We start from the raw sequence: 23,946 nt of genomic DNA on the forward strand, positions 1-23,946 counted from the left end.
TGCTTCACAGCCACATCAATATCAGCACTAATGTTGATGTGGTTTACAATGACAATGTTGTATCATTTTTAATGTTTCGATGATTTGCAATTGTATTCTGGCTTTTGTTGGTGATTTTGTTGTTGCTAATATTGGTTATGTTGGGATTTTTACTTGAGTTACCTTAAAGATTTTTTTTTTTTTGTTTGGTTGTAATTCACTTTTTTTTTTCTAGTTATTCAGAAGCTGCTGACTTGTATCTATATGTTAACATTGATGATGTTCTAACAGATGGTGTTTGTCCATTTCCTTGTCGGTTGCAACATGATACTCCATCTTGTCTACCTTTATCAGAAAGACATGTTTGGGGGCGTCTGATTGAGATAGGCAAATGCAAAATTAATGTATGTACCTGTTTAAGCAATTTAAAAGCTTTTAAATCTTGTTTAATGCTTTTTATGAAAAGTTTTGAAATCTTGTTTTTATTTGTAATTTACATGCTTACATGTATATTTTGTGCTGTAATATTTAAAATGTAAAGTTCTTATTTAGTGATTACATTTTTATATTTTGAAAAGTGTTCCGTAGATGGGGAAGAAATGGATTGTTCCTTTGATTGTATTTATTTATCAATGGAATATTCAAGTGCAATGGGACACTCTTTACTTATTTTAATGCAGAAAATAGGTTTAGACCAAATTATCTTAAAAAGAACACCTAACAAAAGTGCAGACAGTCTGAAGAAGGAAAAACCTTTGTGTATGTATATTTGTTTTTCTATTAGTTAAAATATTATTGCTGTCTTCAATAATTGTAAGACTTTTTTTTTGTATTAAAAAATGATATACACTGTCGTTTGATTATGGGTATGAATTACTATGAATTGTTGTATTGTTTACATTTGTTTAACATTATGGCACTAACATTTTCTTATAAAAGTTTCCTTTACTTTTTATGCAGATTTTTTTTTTAAATATTCAATTAAAATATGACGTTATAATATCTTTCTAAAAATTACCGAATTTGTTTCTTATTAAATTGGGGAATTTTTTTATTGTTGCATAAATTAAGAAATGTGTTCAAAATAGAAGCAAAAGTAATATACAATACATTTAGAGATTAAAAATTTATCTATTTTTTATCTTTATTGTAGATTTAATGGTTGAATTTATTTATTTGCTAGTTAATCTGATGGTTTGCTTGAAAAATATCAATCTATTTGTGATAGGAGAGAGAGAAGGTAGAAAGTTTTAACATTATGTTTTGATTGTTAAGGATTGTTATTTCTTTTAAGTGTTGAAGTTAAATTTTTTTATTTATTCAGGTGGTTGCAATTCACTTATCTGCAAGTCATCTGAGATAGTACTCCAATCAGCCCCTACTGGGGTGCTCACTGTTGAAATCAAATCTTTTGTTGTCGCCCAGTTAATTGAGCTTGAAAGTTTAAAAACTGTATGTAGTTTTTTTAGTGTCTAAATGAGTTTAAAAAGTTTTAAGATTTAGGAATTCAGAAGTTAAAATAGTTTTGAAGGTATATTTTTTCTGAACTAAAAGAAAAAAATTTCAAAATTAAAAAAACTCTTTGTAATCTTTTTTTTTTTTATTTTAGTTTTTTTTTTTTTTTTTTTTTTTCTTTTCTCACCCTAATTTTTATCTTGTTAATAGAATTTTTTTTTTTAGCTTTTCCAGATAAAGCTTAAGACAATTTTTTTTTTTTGACTATTCAAAGAAGATCATAGTTATAAAATATTCAAAGAAGAAGTTTATTTCAAATATTTTTCAGGGAGATTCCTTCATGACTTTGGGCCAAAAAGATTATTCTAGCAAGCTGTTACATTTGCCAAGTATTAAGGGTTCATATGATGAAAAAAAGGTTGAATTGTTTGTTGTTTTTTTTTGTTGTTTTTTTAAACCTTTTTTGAGCTTGATGTTTAACTTGGCTTCTCATCACTTGTCTCTCTTTTTTGGGTTTGTGAATGAATAATTTTTTCCTGGTTTTTATATGAAATAACTTTTTTATTGTATCTATATGAAATAGTCTGTAAGTAATGAATATAACCTTTTTTTTATGAATAAATGTAAAAAAAAAGTTTTCAACATTTAAATAAAAATTAGTTTTACCTTTTAACTTTATGAATAACTTAAACAGTTGTTGATGTGTCTTTTTTTTATCTTAACACAAATTGTTTGTCATTTGAGTAGGTCGTGTGTGTAAATGTTGATTTGGTTGAAGTAACATGGTCACCAAATCTTCACATGTGTGTTCATGAGCAAGCTGAAGCTTTCAAATTATTTCTGCAGTGCATTAATGGTTTGTTAAAAGTTTTCAATCAAAGCTAAAAAAGTTCAAATAAACTAATGATTTAAAAAATAGGCTGAAAAATTCAGAATTAGATATTAAACATAATCTTTTTTTAAGAAGAAAAAATATTTTCATAGATAATTTCACACAAAATGGCATTGTTGAAAATTCTCAGAAGAAAACCTATGCAAGTATTAAATTTATTGCTAATAAGACCACAGTTTACATGTCGACATCTAAAGAGCATAGGTGAGCAAATTATCACAAAGAATTTTTTTTTGCACTTTTTCTAAACAAACAAAAAAAAAATTTTCAGTTGTGCTGTTAAAACTTTCTAAGAGAATTAAGGCGAAAAAATGTTAATTTTTAGTTTTGGTATCAATGCAAAAGACCTAACAGTTGAATTAGCAAATGAGACTAAACAGTTCGCTGCTTCGGAATGTCACCTTTTTTTTGACGGAGTTGAAGTGTTTTATTTTGAAGCAAGTGTTTAATTACATCTTTTTTTTTTCATAACTTTATTTTTTTATTTCTTTTTAAAAAATCAATAAATAGTTAATAAATAATATTAAATATTAAAATATAAAAAGTCTAAACTTTTTGATTTTTTGAGAATTCTTTTGAGATTCTTTTATAAATTCTTTTGAGATTCTTTTATAAATTCTTTTGCGACTTTAGAATGTTTTTCTTAAACAATTAAGCACTTCTCAACTTGTATCTTCTCGGTCAATGTTCAAAAATATTCAGCATGAAAATATTGCATGGTAATAACTACATTTTATTTTGTTATAAAATTTAGCTATTTTTATTGTTTTTTGTTTTATCAATAATTTTGTTAACAAAAGTTTTGTATTATTCATGGAATTTGTGTTTGCCCTATTTCCAGGTTGATTCATGTTCATGAAATGTATGCGACATTTCCTTATGGTTTTTGTTTTGCTAACTCGTTAGAAAAGGTTATTTATAATGTTATAGATTATTTTGCTCTCTGAATTTTTGAATAGTCAGCATTTTTTTTTTCAGTCCAATCAAATTTTTAACCAAAGCTCTTTTTTATTTTAAGTCTTTTCAATGGTCTTTAATTTTTGTGTGTTAGTTGCAACTAATTGTGAAGATGGTAAAATATTTAAACAAGAAGTCTAAACCACCTGATTATACTGAAAGCTTGCCACCTGATTTGTTTATATCATGCAAGGTGTTTTTTTTTTTTTTGTTTTGTTTTTTTTTTTTTTAGTTCAGAAACTAAACATAAAGCTTGGAACTAACAGATATTACCTGTTTTTTAAAGTCATAACCAAAGCATGCTTTTTTTTAACCAAATTTTAAAAAAGCAATATTTTTGGTGTTTTATGAAATCATCTTTTTAGTGAAGACAAAGATTTCTTTTTAGAACTTTTCCTTTGAAATTGAAGATGATCCTTTTGAGGTGCGTTTAGGCGATAACTACATGGTAAGTTGTTTTTAAAAAAGAAAAGAATAAAAATTAATACAGATCTTCAGTACTTTAAAGTTTAAAAAGTGCATTTTTGGACACGAAAATGCCACTTACTGAGGATCTGGGAATCTATCAATTTTAAAGATATTCATGTGAAACTTTTTTTCTAAATAAGTATATATATATTTGGGTGGGCCAAAACCTAAAAATAAAAAAGTGTTCCCTCTAATTACTTGGCTTTTGATGCAAGCTGAAGATTTTTCACCAAAAAACCATGTAGTTACCAGTTTTAGCTGACCCATTTGAGGTTATCTAAAGACCTAAAAAAAATTGTCAAATTTCTTAGGTTAAAAATCCTTAAATTCTTCATAAAGGCTTAGTATTTGTTTGATGTGTGTAGATTTTATACTAAAAGATGCAGAATTTAATTTTAAACTAAGTTTATTCTATGACATTTTCTTGTAACACCTTTATTTAAAAAGTTATTTACAGAAAACTAAAAACAAATTGACTTTTTTTTTTACAAAAGTTGACTCATTTAGTTTCTATTTGGTTGTTTTTCGGATGCATAATTAAATAAATATCATCAGTTTTAATATATTTAACAATAAAAACAAGAAAAACAGCATGTAAATCAAATAAATATATTGTGGATAAATGCTTTAAATCCTTAGAAAAATTTCCTTTTGGAAAATGTCCCACTTTAAAGCAAGTGCTTAAAAGATGTCTTTACTTTAGCAGTTATAGGAAAGACAGTGTTCAGAGAGATGTTAATGTAGAGCTATTCAATCTATGGGTAATTTACAATGTTTATCCAATATCTGTCATTAGAAACAAAACAAAGCTCAGCAGTTACTTTAAAAATTTTTATAAACTTGTTAACTATGACGAAAAGAAAAGAGGACAAAAATATGAAATAAGTGCAGCAGGTTTTATAGAAGAGACAAATCAGTTATTTGATGTGCATCAAAAAGACCACAAAAAACTAGCAGAAATTGAAAACCAAGTTACTATAAAAAATAGCAGATGAAAATTACAAGTTTTTGAAATTCCAAATCGAAAATTTGTCATACTAGACAATAAAGTCATTGATTGCTTATCGACTGATCAGTACTATGCTTATCACATCTGTTGGTGTGAAAAGGAACATAGATGATTTGGTCTTTTTAGAAGTTGCACCTATGAACCATTCTCATGGTCCTAAAAACCGATTTAACGTGGTTGAAAGAATTAATAAATTTTCTGATTCAAATGCTAAGAATATTTGTTACAAATTGATTGATAATAACAGTTACTTTGCTAATATCGGCATCAGCTAATATTCCATTGGAAATATTTTCATTGGAATATTAGCTGATAAGGATGAAGAGGTCAGAAGGAAAGCTGTTGATATTTTAGGGGGAACGGTTGAGAGTGATGATGACAATGAAGCCAATGTTAGTGAAAATGATTATCCCTCAATGAATAAAGATCCAGAAAAGTAATTAAAAATTTCAAATTAAAAAGTGGTTTTAAATGTTATTGTTTTATATATATTTCTCGGTTTTCAATGTAAATGTAATAGTAAAATAACCACTGATTTTATGTTCTGATGGTTATTAAATATAGATGTGATATATTAAAAGTATTTGTTGTCATATTTTCTAATATATCACTATTTCAACTAAAAAACAATAAAAAATTTAAATTTTTGGCAATAATTTCATAAATATAGTTTTAAGAAAAAATGTTATTTCAATAAAACATGTTCTAAATTTAATTCTGCATCATTTGGTACCTAATTGATGCTTGTAGCTGATTTTATATTGCATTCATGATTATTTTGCCTTTTTAACCCATAAAATTGTCAAAATTTTACATTTTGAGACTTAAACCCAAGTGGGTCAGATAAAACTAATAAACAATGACTTTTTTCTTCATAAATATGTTTTACAAGTTAAAAGCCAGGTATTAGGAGGGGACACTGATTTGTGAAATTTTTTTCTTTTTCAGCCCACCTTTATATTATATATATATATATATATATATATATATATATATATATATATATATATATATATATATATAGCTTGGATCATAAACTAAACATAAAGCTTGGCAAATGCTTTATTTTTCTAAAAAATATATTTAAAAATATAAAAATATATTTTTGCTATACTTGTCTTTGAAAAGTTTAGAGATCTCAATCTCTATATTGCTTCATAAACTTAACATAAAGCTTGGAACTAACAGATGGAAATTTTTAGTTATATCCTGAAACTTTTTGAATAGGGGATGATCTGGTTCATGTGTTATGTCAATTTATCTTAGAAACATTCCTAGTGTACCATTCATACATATAATACCTGTAAAGAAAACTATGAAATAGGTTTTTAAAATATTGATTTATTCTGAGTTTAGAAAAAATGTTTCTCATAAATCTCTTTAAAATTGAGAGATCCTCAGATCTTCTAAAAGTAGCAAATATGGATTTTTTCTCTGATTTACACCTTATCAAATGAGGAAGTAATAAAAATTTTGTCCCGATATAAACAGTTAATGTATAAAGTGTATATATAAATATGTTATATAGTTTTATATATAATAGTGTGAACTAAACTTTTTTTTTTTTTAAATACACTGACATAATTGCATATTTATACTACATAATGACATAATTACATATTTATGTTATAAATAGTTTTTATTAAACTGTATTAGTGCTTTTAAAGCAATTCAATCAAAAAGATATATTTTAGCTTCTTGCTGATGAAAATGAACAGGCAATTGAAAGAGAGCAGAAACTTGAAGCAAAACTTGAACAAATCAAATCTGAGAAAGGAACTTCTATATCTAGTATTTTTTTTTTTTTTTTTTTTTGTATTATTTTTAGATTAAGAGATTTTCTCATATTCCACTTTTGACAACAGGTACAGTATAGAAATTGTGTTACCTGCTAAATGAGATATGTTTGGTTAAATAAGATGTGTTTGGTTGAAAGTTTGTGATTCACTGTAACATGTGATTGTTGTTTGTTTTCATGTTAAAATATTTTTATAAGACTTTTTTATTAGACTTCATTTGACTAAAATTTTATTTTTACCGAGTTTAAACTTTAATTTTAGCCAAAAAATTAGATGAACTTCGTAAAAGCTTAAAAGAGAGGAATGCCTTAATTTACATTAGGCGATCAAAGGTATTTAAGTTAAGTTTTATTTATCTATTGCTTAACTTAATACAACTTGAAACTTACTGAACCTTATTAAATTGAGCTATTACAATTGGTTTTACTTTACTGTATTTACTGCACCCAAAAAAATTTTTTAAAGCTGTTATTATGAAATTGAAATTATAACATGAAAACAACTAAAGTAAAATCATTCTATTGGTTATTATTAAGATATTGTTGAATATTAGTTTCTAAATATTTGTCATGTTCAAATAGTCTTAGGAACTAGTTGTTATGGTCCATTCTAGAACTTTCTAGATACAACAGAACATTCGAGAATCTTCCATAGAACCCTCTAGATATATAATAATGTTCCAGAATGTTCTGTATCTTTCTAAGAACTTTCTATTTTACTATAAATATTAAGTTTGTGTGATTATTATTGTATTGGTATTCTTGAATCAAAAATAAAAGCTTTACTGAAATCAAACTTTTCTTTGGATCTGTCAAGAAATATAACACTAGTCATCATGGTTTTGAAATGTGCTATTATAAATGTTGTGGCTATTTTTAACCAATCAGCATTTAAACATGCATACAGCCAATGAGAAGAAAGCGTAACTGTACAATGGTGGAATGCCTACAGAAATGGGTGACAAATTCTTGAGTGCTATTCAACAGTTTTTCATCAAAGGTTGAGAACATCACCAGTGAACAACTTTTTTTTTTTTTTTTTTTTTTTGGTGTGAGTTTTGGATTGAAACCAAAGCTCACACAAAAAAAAAAAAGCTGTTCACTGGTGATGGGAAGTGTGCCATCAAGGTAATGGCTCTCAGGGCTGCTGCTACAGATGACTGCTACTGCAAATTCGTACATAATCTTGAAGAGAAATGGTAGAAACTACAATCCACAACAACAAATTTTCTTGCTCTGTGGTGGCAGCACAATGACAAAAGGCCTCAAACCTGTCATTCACTACCAGCTGATCAATTCGAAATGAAAACTAAAACATTTGTAGGACTATTGTAAAAATCTCATAAGGTGTAATGGAGACTACATTACAAAGAATTAATACGTTTTCTTATGTTATTATTATCTAATGAAAAATATTGGTAGACTTTTTGAAAATGCCAAATATTAGGAAGTTTTCAGCTAGAAAAAAAATTTTTTCTTCCCTTTTTTTTTTTTTTTTTTTTTTATACATTTTTGTTTAATTGTTTTTAAGTAACTATAAAAGGACTTTTAGTTTTATTATTTGTTATTACTTTATACAATTTATTAAGTTAATAGTATATTTGTATTAAATATTCAATATAGGAAATGTATGATGATCGGCCTCAAAGAAAGTCATTGTTTGTGAGCAGAATTAAAGATATAGAGTTGGCTGTTCATGCCGATCATAGTTTGCATAAAAAGGAAAATATCCTTCAAGAAATTGCAAGTGTTGATGAAAGGTAATATTTTGTTATCATTACCAATATTTTTTATCAAATAGAAGTTGTTGATTTTTGTATCAAATAAATATCTTTCAACAAGACATTTTGAATTAAACAAACTTTTCGTGCTTTATTACTGTTATTTCTTCTCTTGAATTGGCAAATCCAAATTAATTAGTCAGATTAAGATGAGAGTTTATTTAAATCAACGTAACACTTGATTTTTATCAGTCAGTAAATGGTTAGTAATTCTAAGATTCATCAATACTGATTCTGTCGAATTTCTTTTAGTGTTGTTCCTAAACATTTTGAATTTTCAACTTTATGGGCGCGAATGGTAAAAGGAAAGTTTGACTTTTTAAAGGTAGACTTAATTTTATAACATTTTTGATGCTATGACAGTAAACACTGGCATGATGAATTGCTGATCAAATAAAGATCATTAATAGAGCACAAAACCTTTCTAAAAGACATTAAAGAACTTTTATTTATCAACTTATTCCCAGTGGTTTAAGTTTTTCAAAATGATAAGTAACTATTTGTAAAAAACTAACTTTTAAAAAGATTTATGAATATTATTTTAAATATTAGTGTTTGCTTTTAAAAAATAACTACACTTGTAAAAAATAACTACACTTGTAAAAAATAACTACACTTGTAAAAATTACTACACTTAAAAAAAATAACTACACTTAAGCTTGTAAAAAACAACTACACTTTAGCTTGTAAAAAAAAACTGCACTTACAAATAAAGCAAGAAAGATTCACTTTTGTTTAAAAAATATAAAAAACCCCATTCAAATCTTTTTTTTCTTTTTAACAAATCTTTAATAAAGTTACTAAGTTACCTCACTGTATTTTTCAGGTTCAAATTCGTGATTATCCACAGTCCCTGATATATATGGAGACATTTTCAGTACGTGGTTTACTAATAGGTGCAGAAGCCCTTGTTGCTCAAGGTATATTATACATTTTATTTTATACTCTTTTACAATGGATTTTACTGAGAAAACATTTTCAGAACTTTTATTAATTGGTCTCCAAGCCTGCTTTTAAAAATATTGCTGTGCGATGAAAAAGTTATAATAATACATAATTAAAATTTTTTTTTAACTCAAATAAGTGTCGGATACTAAAAATAGTGTCATATACAACATTTGTGATTAAAGATTAAGTACAGTATAGTAAATCTGTTTATATTACAAAGAATACAAAATAAAAATGAAAAATAGGTCTGCTTTCATTTTTTTTTTTTTTTTTTTTATTTATTTTACATTTTTGATACTTTTTTATCATTTTAATTTGTTTAGTTTTATTTTAATATGTTTGATTTTAATTACAATTTTGAAGGTTTTTACCTAACATTTTGGTTTAGCAAAAACCTAAATTGTCCCTTTAGGACTGTAGACTCCATTTTGGGAATCATTGGTGCTTTTTTTTTTAGCATTATCTGAAGCTTTGGTAACTGTTGGTCAACCCTGGAATGATATTACAGTTGTAAAAAATATGTCACCACTTAAGTTTTTTTATGATTTAAAATGGGGTGAGCTACTTCTTTGTAAATTTTCTCACTTGAGACAAATGTAAGCAATGCTTTGGTTTAAAACTGTCTAGAAAAGGTATCACTTAAAAAATCTAATTTTGTTTAGATATGTCTACATGTCAACTTGGAAATGGTGGAAACTTTGAGCCAGCAATTTCAATGGTTTCTACTTCTTTTGGTATTAGTTTGTTTATTTGGAATGCTGACAGTTTTTGTTGAATTAAAAGGTTTTATAATAAATACTTTTATCTAGATAATCTCACAAAAATGAGCATTGATCCAAGCCCTCCTCTTCCATTTTGGGATAAGGTTCGCAAATTAATTTCTCTTAATTTGCCTGTATTATCATGTATTTGCATTAACTAAAATGTGTGTTGTTTAATTGTATCTTTACTTAATAATTTTAAAAAATCTTTTTTATCCTTAATGTAGCTTTCCTCTTTCCTTCAAAGTCTACTAATGTCTTGTTTGTAAACTTTTTTTTGTTTTTCAAAATTTAATTTTTCATAATGTGCTAATCTTTCAAGAGAAAAAAAAATCAAGTGGCTTCTACTCTATGCATATCCAACTGTATCAAGCTGTTTTTTTCCCCCACTAGATGCGAATTCTTTTTCATGGAAAATTAAAAGCTGACATTGCAGACTTAAATATTTTACTGAGTGCCTCTACTGATCCCTATAATACAACAGAAAAGTTAGAGATTGAATGGAGTGCAGTAACTTTTGAATGGACTAATGGTATGTGTCCCCCTATATTTCCTCTTGAATGAATATATTCAACAGACTGAGTTGTTAGTTGAAAAGAATTTTATGTTGATTAGAATGTGTTTGGTTATTTTTTAGGTGACATTACTATTGATGGCAACTTTGATATGCTTACAAGGAATGCTTCAAAGTATGATGATAGCAAAGTTCTGCATTTCCCAGGATTTAAATTAAAGTAAGTTTTTATGTAGTTTTCAGAAGAATTTATTACGGAAAGAATGTTTTCATTTTGTTAACTATAAATTAGACGTAGGTTTTTAATAGATTTTAAATGATTAATTTGACTCTGCTGTTGGGGTTTCATAGTTTTATGAAATAGTATTATCATCATTTGTTTATTTTTAACAAAAAAATATTTCAGTTCTTAAGTTATTAACCTGGCTTTTTAAACTAAATGCTTATTTAGTATTCAGTTAGAGTGGTTATGTGAAGGTGATCCCAATGATCATTATGCAGCTTTGCCAACAAACCCTAACCTTGTTCTAACTGAAGTAAAATATTTTTAATTTACTACTTTTAAATTAATACAGAGTAAATTAATCTGAAAGCTATGTTGTATAAACTGCAATTTAATATTTAGAAGCATGATTCTTACTCATTGTTTCGCTCAACAAATTTGAACATGAATGTAACTATGGAATTATCTTCAGATCTAATGGAGGTGAGGCATTTTTGCATAAAATTCTCGTCCTTTTCTGTTTCAATTAAATTCTAGTGAATATTTTATGTATTTTTTGTGAATGTTTTTTATTTTTTAACAAAGATTTTAGCCAAATTTAAGAATTACAATTTTAATTTGAGTTGTTTATTGCATAATATTTAAACACCATTTCAGGATAGTATAAAAGCTGACCCACCTTCAGTTCTTTTATATGCAAGTACATTGAGGTGGTTTCAAAATTTCCAAGCAGTTGTGATCAGTCGTGTTTCTCGTCCAATCAAGCGTGGTTCATATTTTAAAAATACAAAGTTAAAAAAAACAGCATTTGGTCGTCATTTAAAGTGTGTTTTAATATATTTGTGTGTGTAGCATTTAGTTTTCTGTGATACTGCTAAACTTATGGTTTTTACTGTGTAAAGTTTCTTTTTTTTTTTTTTTTTTTTCAAACTTTTTTTATCCTTAGCTTCTCTATGATCAGATTTTAGATATGAGTTAATATAACTATTTTTAGACTTGTTGCTATTGATTTGAAATTCCCATGCTTGGATGTAACATATTGGGGATCATTTGAACAAGAGCGAGGTTTTGAAACAAAAATCTATAGTGGAAATTTAACTATTGCTTATCAGGTAAATAAAACATTTTTTTGTCACTTTTAAGTCACTTTTTTAATCTTTTGGAATGGTATTAAATGAAGCCCTTTTTTTTTTTTTCACTAAGATTGTATATGCAGTTTATTTGTCATTAATTCCCTTACAATGAATCAGTTTTTACATTTATAACTGTATGTATTGAATCAATTTTACATTTTTTACGTATTGAATTTTTCATTCCTTTTTCGTTCGTTAACTTACTATTTGTTTGCAGGTATTTATTAGCTCTCATCCAGATACTCGTGATCTTATTCGTCGCTCTCTAGCTAACTGGATCATTCGTGGTTTGAACAGTAGCTTTGAGAAAGTTCGCTTATTCTTGTTGCAATCTGTGGAGAGCAAGTTAAAGGCAGATGATGCCGAAGATGAATTGTTATGCATTGATGAAGAGGGTCGTCTTAAAAAACATTATTTGTTTAGTGTTAAAAAGTAAGAGGGGTTTTTTTGAAATGTTTTAAAAGAATTTATAATTTAGTTGTTTGCATCCATTTATGTTTTATCAAGTATAAGTTTAGTTTACAAATTTTTTTTTAGAGTTGATTACAAGCGTCAGTCAAGTATAGCAGATGATGCCTTTATTCACAAGATAATGCTGTATAAACTAAAAGGGGCATGGACTGCAGTAAATCGTGAGCTTGTGTTTGGACTCTTAGAGGCATATTCTAAAATGCAGGTGTTTATCTAGCATAGTAATTCTTTTTGTTTTAATCAAAAATTGTACTACATTTTTTTTATTAGATAATACTTGCTTGATTAACAAATATAATTATAAATGAAATAGTACCTTAACATTTTCCTTGTAAGTATTGTTAACAAAAACTAGTTTTAAATTTATTTTTTAGATGTTAAAGAAGGTTCTATCCTCAGAAGCATTGAAAGTGACTGATAAGGCATCATGGGAAATTCAAAGACAAAAATCTCACTCTATGTTAGATGCTCAATCAAAAAGTTCTTTAACTGCGCAATCTAGCCATGGTTTATCACTCTTGCAAAAACTTGTTGATGAACAAGCTTCTAAGTTTATTGCAAATGCTGAGGAGGTGCTTCATTTATTCAGGCTTTTTATAATTTTATGATTGATCATATTCATACTACTTTGGGGATCAAAAAGGCCCTCCTTTTGCTTATTAGATTTTGGTTGTCATAATTTGCTAAAAAGTCTGACACTACTGTTGGCATCATTGGTTGAAGTATTTTCATCATCCTAAATGGCATCATACTCCATACCATTGAGTGTATTATATTAGAAATGAAATATTTTTCTAATGATTTTAATATAATCTCTTCAGATAAGTCATTCCATGCTTTCTTTACTTAATCAAAAGTTGTTGATGAAGCTACTTTCATGGCACTACTAATTGTAGCATGCCCATTTTTGCTGTAGTTTTTTCTTGAAAGGTTTGGTGTAGCAAGCATCAATTGTTTGAAAAATTTCTGGTAAGGCCTCTTAGTATTATTGTTGTATCAGTGTTGCAACCATCTTTCAGCAGTGATTTTATGGAGTTAATTGACCAATAAAAGAATCCCATATTTGCAAGTCCACCAAGACAACAATTAATAAAAACCTTGTTGGTTCATAGTTTAGTATCTGCTTTGTCTATTCATTTTTCAACATCTTTCAGATAGTTGTTTTAAACCATGTTTTTTGTGTAAATATTAATTTTTTTAATTTTGTATAGTGAGCCAACAATTTAAAAAAGTAAGTCTTGATTTGTTATGAGTTGGACTGGATGTAAGTCAACTCATTGTGTAGGTCTTGGTCATTTTTTTGACCCATTCTAAACAGCTTTAAGTTTCGACTTATTCACTTGTTTATAAGAGAATTAATTTTATAAAATCAATGATAAATTTATAGTATTACAAAAAAAAAACACTTTTATTCAGGGTGATAGCACAGAGTGCAATTTCGAACATTCAATTGATTCAAATGAAGTTGAAGATGATATTATTCAGAAAAATTTACAAAGTATCTCATTCAAACTCATTCAGCTTTTTTGTTTGTGTTTTGATTGTTGTGTTTTTTTTGTTGTTGTTGTTGTTTTTTTTAATTATTTTTTTTTTCTTATTGTGTGTATTTCTGTAAAAAAATAAAATTTGCAATTATTTACTGTTTTTTTAAAGTTTATATATATTTTAGTTGAGCTGATTAATTCTCAAGTTCTTCTTCATGGCACAGAAACAAAAGGTGCAATTATGGTAACTTCCGGAAATGCTTCTATTTTTAAACGTCTTCACAAGCCTGTATTTGCTGATGTTGCTAACAAGCTTAACAAAGTAACTTGGTCTGGCAAGTTCAGAAATTTACAAGTAACTTTTTTAAACTTTGTTTACATATTCACAAGTTATTTTCATATTTTGAACAATTTAATTTATTTGATTGTTAATTTTGGTTTAAAAACCCTAATTTTTTAAAGTTTGTTGTAAAAACTTCCTCAATTTGTTTATTATTATTAAAAATAAGCTTTATCAGCTTTTATAATAATTTTTTTTTTTTTTTTGTCTTTACTTTTTTAATCATTTTTAAATTTTTGATTTTTTTACAGTACTTCTCAACTGTGGAAAATTTTAAGGATATTACAATTGATAAGATTCCTTGGCTGACAAGTGATATAATAGCAGGTGATTCAAGCACTGAAAGTAATGACTTACATAACATTCATGCTTTTACAAAAGCAAGTGATGCAGTGGGGGCTTTTGTGGAGGTACAAGTACAAGGTGTTGTCCATCAATTACAAAGGGTCATTTCAAGATGTAGCTGTGAGTTTAAGTATGTTAACCTAGATGATGAGATTGATCCACTTGCCGAAGAGTATATGCCATCTTTTCCATCAGTTAGTGAATTATTTTTTATTTGCTTCAATTATTATTAATATTAAAAATTTATGTTATATACTTCATGAAGTTTAAATTAGTTTTTATGTTTTTTTAAGATTATTTTTTTTAATTTTTGTTTTTTGTTTTTTTACTATAAGAACTAGAGGAATGCAAATAAAAAAATAGTTTAATCTTAAGGGTTTATTCCTAGGAGTGCTCAGAGTTTAAATCCAATGACCTATCAATGGCTAGCTCTTTAACTCTAAAACATGGAAAACTTGAAATGTCTACAAACACAGTAAGATCAATTTTGAATATCATTTTTAAAATTTTAAGGCTTAAGGTCAATATTTAATAAAGCATAAAGTGTCTTTGTTTTAATTTTACTGGATTTTTAAAAAACTTTAGTAACTTATTTTCTAATATTGTAACTTTTATATAAATTTCTTAATATTTATATAGTGGAAAAAAGAGTAATAAATATTTGTAATAATATTTATATGCAATTATTCCTTTAAAAGGAATGATTTTTTCCATAATTTTATATCTAAAATTAAAGATGATAATTTTATATCTTTTAGTCTCAATAATTTTATATCTTTTAGTCTCAATAATTTTATATCTTTTAGTCTCAATAATTTTACATCTTTTAGTCTCAATAATTTTATATCTTTTAGTCTCAATAATTTTATATCTTTTAGTCTCAATAGTTTTATATCTCTTAGTCTCAATAATTTTATATCTTTTAGTCTCAATAATTTTATATCTTTTAGTCTCAATAATTTTATATCTTTTATATCTTTTAGTCTCAATAATTTTATATCTCTTAGTCTCAATAATTTTATATCTTTTAGTCTCAATAATTTTATATCTTTTATATCTTTTAGTCTCAATAATTTTATATCTCTTAGTCTCAATAATTTTATATCTTTTAGTCTCAATAATTTTATATCTTTTAGTCTCAATAATTTTATATCTTTCAGTCTCAATAATGTTATATCTTTCAGTCTCAATAATTTTATATCTTTCAGTCTCAACACAGTGTGATTAGTGATATTTTATATCTTTCAGTCTCAACACAGAGTGATTAGTGATATTTTATATCTTTTAGTCTCAACACAGTGTGATTAGTGATATTTTATATCTTTCAGTCTCAACACAGTGTGATTAGTGATATTTTATATCTTTCAGTCTCAATATAGTGTGATTAGTGATATTTTATATCTTTTAGTCTCAATATAGTGTGATTAGTGATATTTTATATCTTTTTAGTCTCAATATAGTGTGATTAGTGATATTTTATATCTTTTAGTCTCAATATAGTGTGATTAGTGATATTTTATATCTTTTAGTCTCAATATAGTGTGATTAGTGATATTGTCCAAAATTTAATCTTGTATACTGACCCAAAGAAGAAAAAAGAAGCTGAGAGGCTGGAGAAAATGAAGTTTAAATTGCAGCTGACTGCTGGAAAAGATCTGAAATTGCATGTGGCTCAGTTACAAACAAGAGTAAGGTGGGTTGATATATTTATACTTATATACATATATATATATATATATATATATATATATATATATATATATATATATATATATATATATATATATATATATATATATATATATATATATATATATATATATATATATATTGTGTGTGTGTATGTATATATATATATATATGTTATATTTCATTATATTATATTATATATTTATACTTAAAGAAAAAGTCGGATCTGCTAAATGTTAGAACTTAATTTCTAGAAGTAACCTATTCCTTAGTTATTTAATATTTCAATAGATAAGGATGCATAACTTTTATATTATTTTATTGTGTACAATTTTTTTTTTTTTTTTTTTTTTTTTTTTCTTTTAAAACAAGTACTCAAATAGTTGATGAAAAAAACATAATAAGCTAATATTTTTTTGAAAGTCTTGCTCCAAATTGAAGTTCTCAAAAAGCCATGTAAAATTACTCAGAGTTACAAGATTTTTATCTAAATTTTTAAGTTTACTCAAAAACAACTTTACATATTTAATTTCTGCTTTAGCTTTACAAAAAATTTAATATGGTTTTGCAATTCATGCAGTATATATAGAAAATAAAAGAAAAGAAAAAATTTCCAATATTTAGTTTATTTATTATAACTCTTGATCATCATCTTGCAAACTAATGCAAAGAAAGTGAGGCTCTACCTGTAAGCTTAACATCATTGGGGGAAACAAGGGCAGCGTTTTTTTTTTGCTGGAAAGAAAACATATAACCTAGTAATGCTTGATCAGACATCCTTACAGCCAAAGAGCATTAAAGTTTGATGTTTTAGGCCTTTGTTTTTGGTGTTTTAGTATAGTACAAAGGTTTTGTAGACTAAAGTTTTGAGCTTGATGCCAAATGGAAATTAGCATTTTGTCAATGATAAGATGGTTTTGTCAATGATAAGATGGCTTTCAAAATCAAAAGAAGAGTGAAGTACTCAATATTAATAATTTCTGTTGTGAGTGAAATAGATAATATATCAAGAGATTACAATAATCTTTTTTTTTAAGCAAAGAAAATGACGTGTGATCATGATAAAATAGTCCAAAACTAGTTTAAAAGTCATGGATATAGACACAATGAAGGAGGGTATTTGAAATGTCTCATTTGAAAAGTTAAAAGTGAATTTTGGAGTTAGCAGAAAGATACAGATATTTATTTTATTAATCAAATCTATTTGCTTGGGTGTACCATTAGATATTATTGGTATTAATAGTTTTAAATAAGTAACCAGTACACCTGAATAATATTGGGATGCACTAACTAAATCAAGACTGTTTGCTTGATCAATTCTTACCAAAGTTAATTCCAGTGCTGATGCCATCTGAAATACAAGAAATATTACATAATGAAATAATAATAAATAAAATAATATTACATGCAAAGTAAAGGTATTAACAGTTAGATATTATTCGTATCATTTTTGCTTACTAATAGTTATCCAAATTCTTTTTAAAGTGCATAAGGTTTAATTTAAAGGAAAGGTTGACCTTTTGAAATGGTTGTTGTCAAAATTACTAAATCAGCTTAATTATAAATTGCCTGAATCTATTCGGTTACTGTTATTATTATTGTTATTATTAATTATTTGTTACTAAACTTTCAAATTAAAGGAGGTGGCTGTTTTGCAATTGGAGGTGACAGTGGATTAAGACAATGGCAAAATTTGCTAAATCAGGTTAATTAAAGATTGCATGAATTTATTCAATTGTAATTTATCTCCCCTCCTTTTGTAATGTCCTTCCACTACATCCTGTACAAACAGAAGTTATACAGGATTCAGTGGTATAGCAATTGAATTGCAAAATTGATCTTTGTGCTTCAATTATTATACCTCTCATTTGTTCATTTTTCCAAGATCCACTTCTTTTTTTCTTGAGATTCATCAACAACAACAACAAATTAACATCGTTTTTTAAGAAGCTTGATAAAAGCTATATTCTTACTGAGTTTTAGACTTTGATGGCAACTTTGAGAATTACTGATACCAATAGGCTTTTTAAATGTCTTTTCTGAAGATGACATCCTCAATTTCTAGGGTTGCTTACCTTTAATTCAGAGATTTGAAAGTTTCAAAGTAATTGGCAGGCAGTGAGAATTTATTGAGCAAGCATCATAGTTTTCCTCTTTTGATATACAGTTTTGAGTTTTCTCATATATTTTTCAACAGATCATTTAAAAGTTAATTAAATCAAAATTAAGCCAATTTTTTTAAAAGTTGATTTGTAATTTGTTTAACATATTTTAAATATGACAGGCATACACAGATGATGTTGCGTCATTATGAAAGGAAACTCTTTGAGTATAAAATACAAGAAGCTGATGTCATATGCAAAAGGTATGTGTCATTATAATAGAAAACAAAAATTAAGTAAAATATTGAAATTGTTTATTTCTCTTTCTCTGCCCAGACATAAACTAATAGCATCTATTAATTAAAAAATTTTAATTTTAAAATTCAAGCTTTGTTTCACACCATTTGTAAGTTGTTGTTTTTTTGTTTGTTTAATTCTAGTGAGGAATTTTTGAAAGAGTTTAATGGAGCTTTATCTGATCTTCAAGAGCAAATAAAAGATACTAAAGATCAACTCTTTGATGATGTTGAGGAACTCAAAATACTTATTAAGTATAAATTTCTGTTATCGTGTATCTTTTCAAATCTGTTTGCAGTTGCATTGCATAAAAAAATCACTTAAAAGCTCAATATTTTCCTGATTATTTACAGTGCATATGGAGATGTAAATCTCTCTTCTTCTCCTCAAAAAGGTATGTTTGCTTAATATTTTTTGATGAATTGTTAATTATGCAATTATTTCTCCAGCAAATGATATAGGAAGGTTCATTCATTAATAATTTTACACATCAGTTACCACTCCTATGTAAACTCACAGGATTCATAGAAACTCATAAGAAAAAAGTTTGACTTATTATAAAATCTCTAAAACATGCTCTAAAAACATAAAAATGGAAAACTGTGTAAATAAAGTATCTTTATTTATTCTTAAGTAAGACAATCATTCAATATATCCTTCTTTGGCAGCAATTATTAATAGATTAGGGCTATTTGGAGGCCACTTTTCCTTTTATTAGAACCCAGGCATGTTAGTTGAAACACAATCTTTGTGTTTGGACTAAATTTGGATCTCTTCTTGGACAGAACCCTCTTTTTCAATACATCTAGGTAGACATAAGCTGTAATTTGTAAGCTACTAGGAATAAACACCGAAGGCATTTTTCTTCTTTTTTTTTTTTTTATTAATCTAAAGCATTAGGGCCTAAAACTACAACTACTGCGATGGGGACATTTTCAGTCTTTTGAGGGCTTATGTAATGATTATTTCTACTGTTGTACTGAATCAAGGTTGAAAAGCTTGTTTGATTTATTCAATCTTTGAGAATGTTGAGTAACCTTTTTGATTTTTGCAGTCTTGAAGCTTTTATTGAGTCATTAATCAGGTGAAGTCTTGTTCTTGCCCTTGACTTCACTTTAAGGTCATCCTTGACGACTTTCTTGATGATACCCATTTTTCTTATAGATCTTATCTTTTTCTCATATATCTTATCTTTCTCATAGATCTTATCCTTTTTATTTTTGACTTGACACAGTTAATCAAAGCAGGAGTTCTAGTAGTTCATGGGTGTACTCCAGGGTGCTCCTGAGGCCTACATTTGACTCATTTTCATCTTAACTTCATCTGACTCATTTTCCAGTCTGTAAACAGATGCCAAGCTGCAGCTTGAAGCATTTGTAATAACTGCAGGTTTCATTCTCTTTGAAATCAGCTCTTTGATTGATCATTTTTGGCATATTTATGGAAAATTTTAAAAACAAAAAATAGAGAGTGTTAGTCGAACCCACTGCTCTTCAAGTTTTGTAAGCTTAGCTCTATAGAGCTATCATCTTAGATATCTAAGATGATAGAGCATTTTAAACAAAATTTCTCATTTTCTGAGCACCCTTTGTTTGATGCTTGTATCTTTTATTTCTGATTCGCTTTTAAAATATAGTTTACTGTTTTCTTTTTTTTAAAGGCAGCACATCAGCTATAAGCAAAAAGATTGACATCTGTTTTGATGATTTACAATGGGTTATTACACAACAAGATGGCCAGTTGGGTATTGCAAATGTATTTATTCAGAGATTTTTGTGAGTGCTTCGGTATTTTATTGAAAAATTGAAAAAACAAGTTTTATTTGTCATCTGGATTTTCTAAAGGTAAAACTAAAAAAAAACTTTTGAAGATTTTGTTCATTTTGCTTTCTCGTTTTTACTTTAGGTACAATCAACTCACATTCACAGGGAACGGCATTGAGAACCTGTTTGAAGTAGGACATTTTTCAGTTAAAAACTTGCTGCCTGGAGAACCTTATCGTGAAGCTCTGGTCCCCTACGAAGCAAATATTCGGCGACGAGTCGATAAGACTGTCATGTTGAGAATCTACTGTCGCGTATCTCCTGCGGTAGCAGGAATTTTAATAAAAGAACACTTCGAAGTGAATGTGTGCCCTATCGCTGTTCGGTTGACTCATAAACTGTTTGTAAACATTGAGAATTTTTTATTCCCGAAAACATTGTTAGATGTTAATGAACAACCGACAGAAAGTCAGCTAGTACAGTTAGGCGTCAGATGTGAGTTATATGGCTTTTCTGTTTTTATTTATAAAAACGTTTATTTAAGTATATCTTAGTGTTATTGTTTTATAATTACTTTAGTTACAATTTTCTATTGTATTTTGTTGGTAAAATCATTTTAGTGCCAAGTGAACAACTCTTTAAAGACGGCTCTGAGTCTACTGAGGTTTTTTTTTTGTTTTTTGTTTTTTTTTTCTCAGCTTTATTGATTAAATAAAGTTTTATTTACTTTTTGACAGCTATTTACAATGAAATGAGAAAACTACAAAATAAGATTTGTTGTTATGGTTTTTGGTTGTTTTTTTTATTGTCATTATCTTTATTACTTTGATTATTAAATAAATTTTTATTATTATTGTTGTTTTTATTGTTATTGTAATTCCAATTATTATCAGAATTTTAATTCGTTACTTTTTCTAGCATTTACCTCCTAAAAAACCGCCACAGCGTCCTCCACCACCACGAGGTCTTTCTACTAGTCAGCGTAGGTGTGCTTCCTTAGCCTCTGAAGAATCAATAGATGGATCAAAAATAAAGAAACCTAGTGAATCAAACGATATCAGTGCAGCGTTAGGAGTTCAAAGGGTATTTTTGAACTAAAAATTCTTTTAAAAGTTCAAGACAAGATCATAATATTAAGGAAGTTTGTTCTCTATTTTTTAAAATACCCTGTGTGGTGGTTTTAAAAAGTTTAAAGATTGTTCAGAATTAATTTCTCATAAACTTAAAATTTATTCTGTGTTTTAAACATTAATTTTAAGGGTTCGAGTGTGAAACGCAGTGCATCCAGTCATTCAGTTTCATCGGAGGACCGTGATGTAAACACAATGAAGGAAAGAGCTTCTAAAAATCAAACCTTCATATATGTAAAAATTCCAGAAGTCTCTGTATGCTTTAGCTACAAAGTAAGTGGGTTTATTTTAAGTTTTTTTTTTTTTGTTTGTTTTTTTTTTTGTTAAGGCTCTTATAAGGATTTTGACTCCCTGTTAGGCTACTTTTATCAAGAACTAAACTTTCTACAGACAGTTTAATTGCATGGTAATATTGAATAAAAAAAAAGATGCAATAACGGAATTTACATTTTCATTTACCATGCCAAAAAGAGAATGTATTAAAAGGAAATTGAATAAATTGTTCGGAATAGGCGGCATACGTTTTATCGTAGTCTTCTTCCCATTCATCTTTGCATTTATTTTCCATGGTATTTTTTTTTTAAATCCTGACAACTTTCACTAATTGACTAAAAGATTTTACCTTATGATAAACTCGTTTTTAAATCTAATAGATTCGTTTTCTAAGTAAAATTTCAATCATCTGTCTCATAATTTGTAGTGAAAAAAGATTTTTTTTTTTTTTTTTTTTTTTTTCTTTTACAAATTCGTGGCACTAAATATAATACTTAAGTTATTCTAATTTAAAGGGTCCGAGAAATTTTGTTATGCGTAATTTTGAAGCTTATTTTTCGGAGTTAATAAGTCTGTTAACATTAAAAGATGATTTTAAATGTGTCTTGTCTTCTTTTGCTTCTGTTCCGTTATGTTCCCTTTGGTGGTGAGTGAAAATTTCTACATAAGAAACTGCTGTTAATATTCTCCATTTTTAAGTCTGTTTCGGTTTCTATTGTTCTTGAAATTGTAAAGTGTTTATATGGTGTTCCTTTGGATGCGTAAGTTTCATTTATGTTATATGGTATTCCTCTGGATGTGTAAGTTTTATTTATGATAAAGGGCGAAAAAGAACGTAATATTGAAGATGCGCACGATTTCAACCTTTGTCTTCCCACCCTTGAATATCAAAGTCGCACGTGGACATGGCAAGATTTATTCCAAGCCATGAAAAAAGATTACATACGAATACTAGTGCCACAAGTATGTTTTTTGCCCACGTTTTTATTTTATGTTCGTTTTAATTCATTTACATCATTTCTAAAGCGAATAAATGTTTTAATTTAATTCGTTTAAGTTAATTTAGCAATAAACTAATATTGTTAAATAATTTTAATTGTTCTCATTGATTGTTAAAAAAACACGAAAACAAGAAGTAATAATGGCAATATTACTTGTGAGATACTCAATGGTGATAAAAGCAATTCGAAAGTTTATTAGAGAAGTCAAAATCCGACCTTTACTTTTGTCAACTTTTTTATTTTAAGATTTTAAAAGAGAAACTTCATTTAAAAAGCGCTGGTGCTGATACGAAGCCTACGATAGCGCAAACTGAGTATGTTTTTTTGGTCTTTTTTGTTTTTTTTTGCTATTAAATTCTTCATAAGTATGTGTAACATTTTTCTGTTTCTCTAACGTTAATTTTTTAGTGATACAAACAAAGCAAAACTTTTGTTAGGGGAAAAGGTAAGAGTTTTTTTTGTTTCGTTTAATGTTGATTTGCTGATAAAATTATGATCTTTTCATTTTGAATTCAGATGTTATGAAAAAGCTAACGTTTGTTCTCATATCTTACTAAGGAATTCTCTCAGCAGAAAAAGTCATCTAAAAAACTGTTTGGAAAACTATTAAAATCATCTAAATCCTCTTCAGCTGAAAAGCTAAATGATCAAGCAGGCTCCTTAAAGGCGAATGAAGGTGATGAAAATGATTTTATTTGTAGATTTGCTCTTGAAAGAATAATTCATTTGTGTTTTATATATCTAATCTATTTTATTAGACCTGAAGCAAGTTTTGATGGGGAAAGGCGTGGAACCAAACAATCTTCAACATGCATTTCACAAGCTGAGAGAATTTGGTTCTCCCAAGAACTAATTGTATATAGCGTATATTTTGTATGAAATCTTCAATAAAAGAGTATTTCGATTTCTTTTGCGATATGCGACTTGAGATCGTGACATAATTTGTATTTATATAATTTTTTTTTTGTCTTTTTTGTCATAATAAAATTAAAAGATATTCTATCTATTTGCGTTGTTAATGCTGTTGTAATTCTGCTGCTGTTTTATGACGGGTAATTGTTATTTAACGTTCGTTTATATCGATTATGAATTGGTTGGTAAATCTTATGTATCTATAATCTTTAAGTCTTTAG

At 27.2% G+C, this 23,946-nt stretch overlaps 1 protein-coding gene across 1 annotated transcript in view; it reads left to right on the forward strand.

Annotated features, from left to right (window-relative positions):
- Positions 1-23,815, forward strand: part of LOC145183892 (protein hobbit-like) — a 32,807-nt gene extending 8,992 nt beyond the window's left edge. The window contains exons 17-63 of the mRNA XM_090094167.1: positions 215-383; positions 558-738; positions 1,163-1,219; positions 1,304-1,431; positions 1,763-1,852; positions 2,182-2,290; positions 2,419-2,530; positions 2,652-2,763; positions 2,960-3,045; positions 3,168-3,237; positions 3,378-3,476; positions 3,672-3,731; positions 6,455-6,551; positions 6,821-6,891; positions 8,182-8,318; positions 8,592-8,664; positions 9,166-9,259; positions 9,745-9,843; positions 9,950-10,021; positions 10,097-10,152; positions 10,442-10,580; positions 10,686-10,782; positions 11,014-11,098; positions 11,188-11,268; positions 11,443-11,609; positions 11,780-11,897; positions 12,136-12,350; positions 12,456-12,594; positions 12,764-12,961; positions 13,806-13,887; positions 14,059-14,228; positions 14,465-14,752; positions 14,947-15,033; positions 16,088-16,251; positions 18,532-18,612; positions 18,790-18,900; positions 19,000-19,040; positions 20,307-20,421; positions 20,552-20,904; positions 21,030-21,073; positions 21,328-21,492; positions 21,669-21,812; positions 22,635-22,775; positions 23,060-23,127; positions 23,222-23,258; positions 23,372-23,489; positions 23,572-23,815. Of these exons, the coding sequence (XP_089950293.1) occupies positions 215-383; positions 558-738; positions 1,163-1,219; positions 1,304-1,431; positions 1,763-1,852; positions 2,182-2,290; positions 2,419-2,530; positions 2,652-2,763; positions 2,960-3,045; positions 3,168-3,237; positions 3,378-3,476; positions 3,672-3,731; positions 6,455-6,551; positions 6,821-6,891; positions 8,182-8,318; positions 8,592-8,664; positions 9,166-9,259; positions 9,745-9,843; positions 9,950-10,021; positions 10,097-10,152; positions 10,442-10,580; positions 10,686-10,782; positions 11,014-11,098; positions 11,188-11,268; positions 11,443-11,609; positions 11,780-11,897; positions 12,136-12,350; positions 12,456-12,594; positions 12,764-12,961; positions 13,806-13,887; positions 14,059-14,228; positions 14,465-14,752; positions 14,947-15,033; positions 16,088-16,251; positions 18,532-18,612; positions 18,790-18,900; positions 19,000-19,040; positions 20,307-20,421; positions 20,552-20,904; positions 21,030-21,073; positions 21,328-21,492; positions 21,669-21,812; positions 22,635-22,775; positions 23,060-23,127; positions 23,222-23,258; positions 23,372-23,489; positions 23,572-23,666 (5,515 nt within the window). The 3' untranslated portion in view covers positions 23,667-23,815. The remainder of the gene's footprint in view (positions 1-214; positions 384-557; positions 739-1,162; positions 1,220-1,303; positions 1,432-1,762; positions 1,853-2,181; positions 2,291-2,418; positions 2,531-2,651; positions 2,764-2,959; positions 3,046-3,167; positions 3,238-3,377; positions 3,477-3,671; positions 3,732-6,454; positions 6,552-6,820; positions 6,892-8,181; positions 8,319-8,591; positions 8,665-9,165; positions 9,260-9,744; positions 9,844-9,949; positions 10,022-10,096; positions 10,153-10,441; positions 10,581-10,685; positions 10,783-11,013; positions 11,099-11,187; positions 11,269-11,442; positions 11,610-11,779; positions 11,898-12,135; positions 12,351-12,455; positions 12,595-12,763; positions 12,962-13,805; positions 13,888-14,058; positions 14,229-14,464; positions 14,753-14,946; positions 15,034-16,087; positions 16,252-18,531; positions 18,613-18,789; positions 18,901-18,999; positions 19,041-20,306; positions 20,422-20,551; positions 20,905-21,029; positions 21,074-21,327; positions 21,493-21,668; positions 21,813-22,634; positions 22,776-23,059; positions 23,128-23,221; positions 23,259-23,371; positions 23,490-23,571) is intronic.
- Positions 23,816-23,946: the final 131 nt, after the last annotated feature.

The sequence above is a fragment of the Hydra viridissima genome, unplaced genomic scaffold (genome assembly GCF_058129835.1).
Source record: "Hydra viridissima isolate aposymbiotic clone 2 unplaced genomic scaffold, HvirCarnegie_v1 scaffold_7, whole genome shotgun sequence".
Lineage (NCBI taxonomy): Eukaryota > Metazoa > Cnidaria > Hydrozoa > Anthoathecata > Hydridae > Hydra > Hydra viridissima.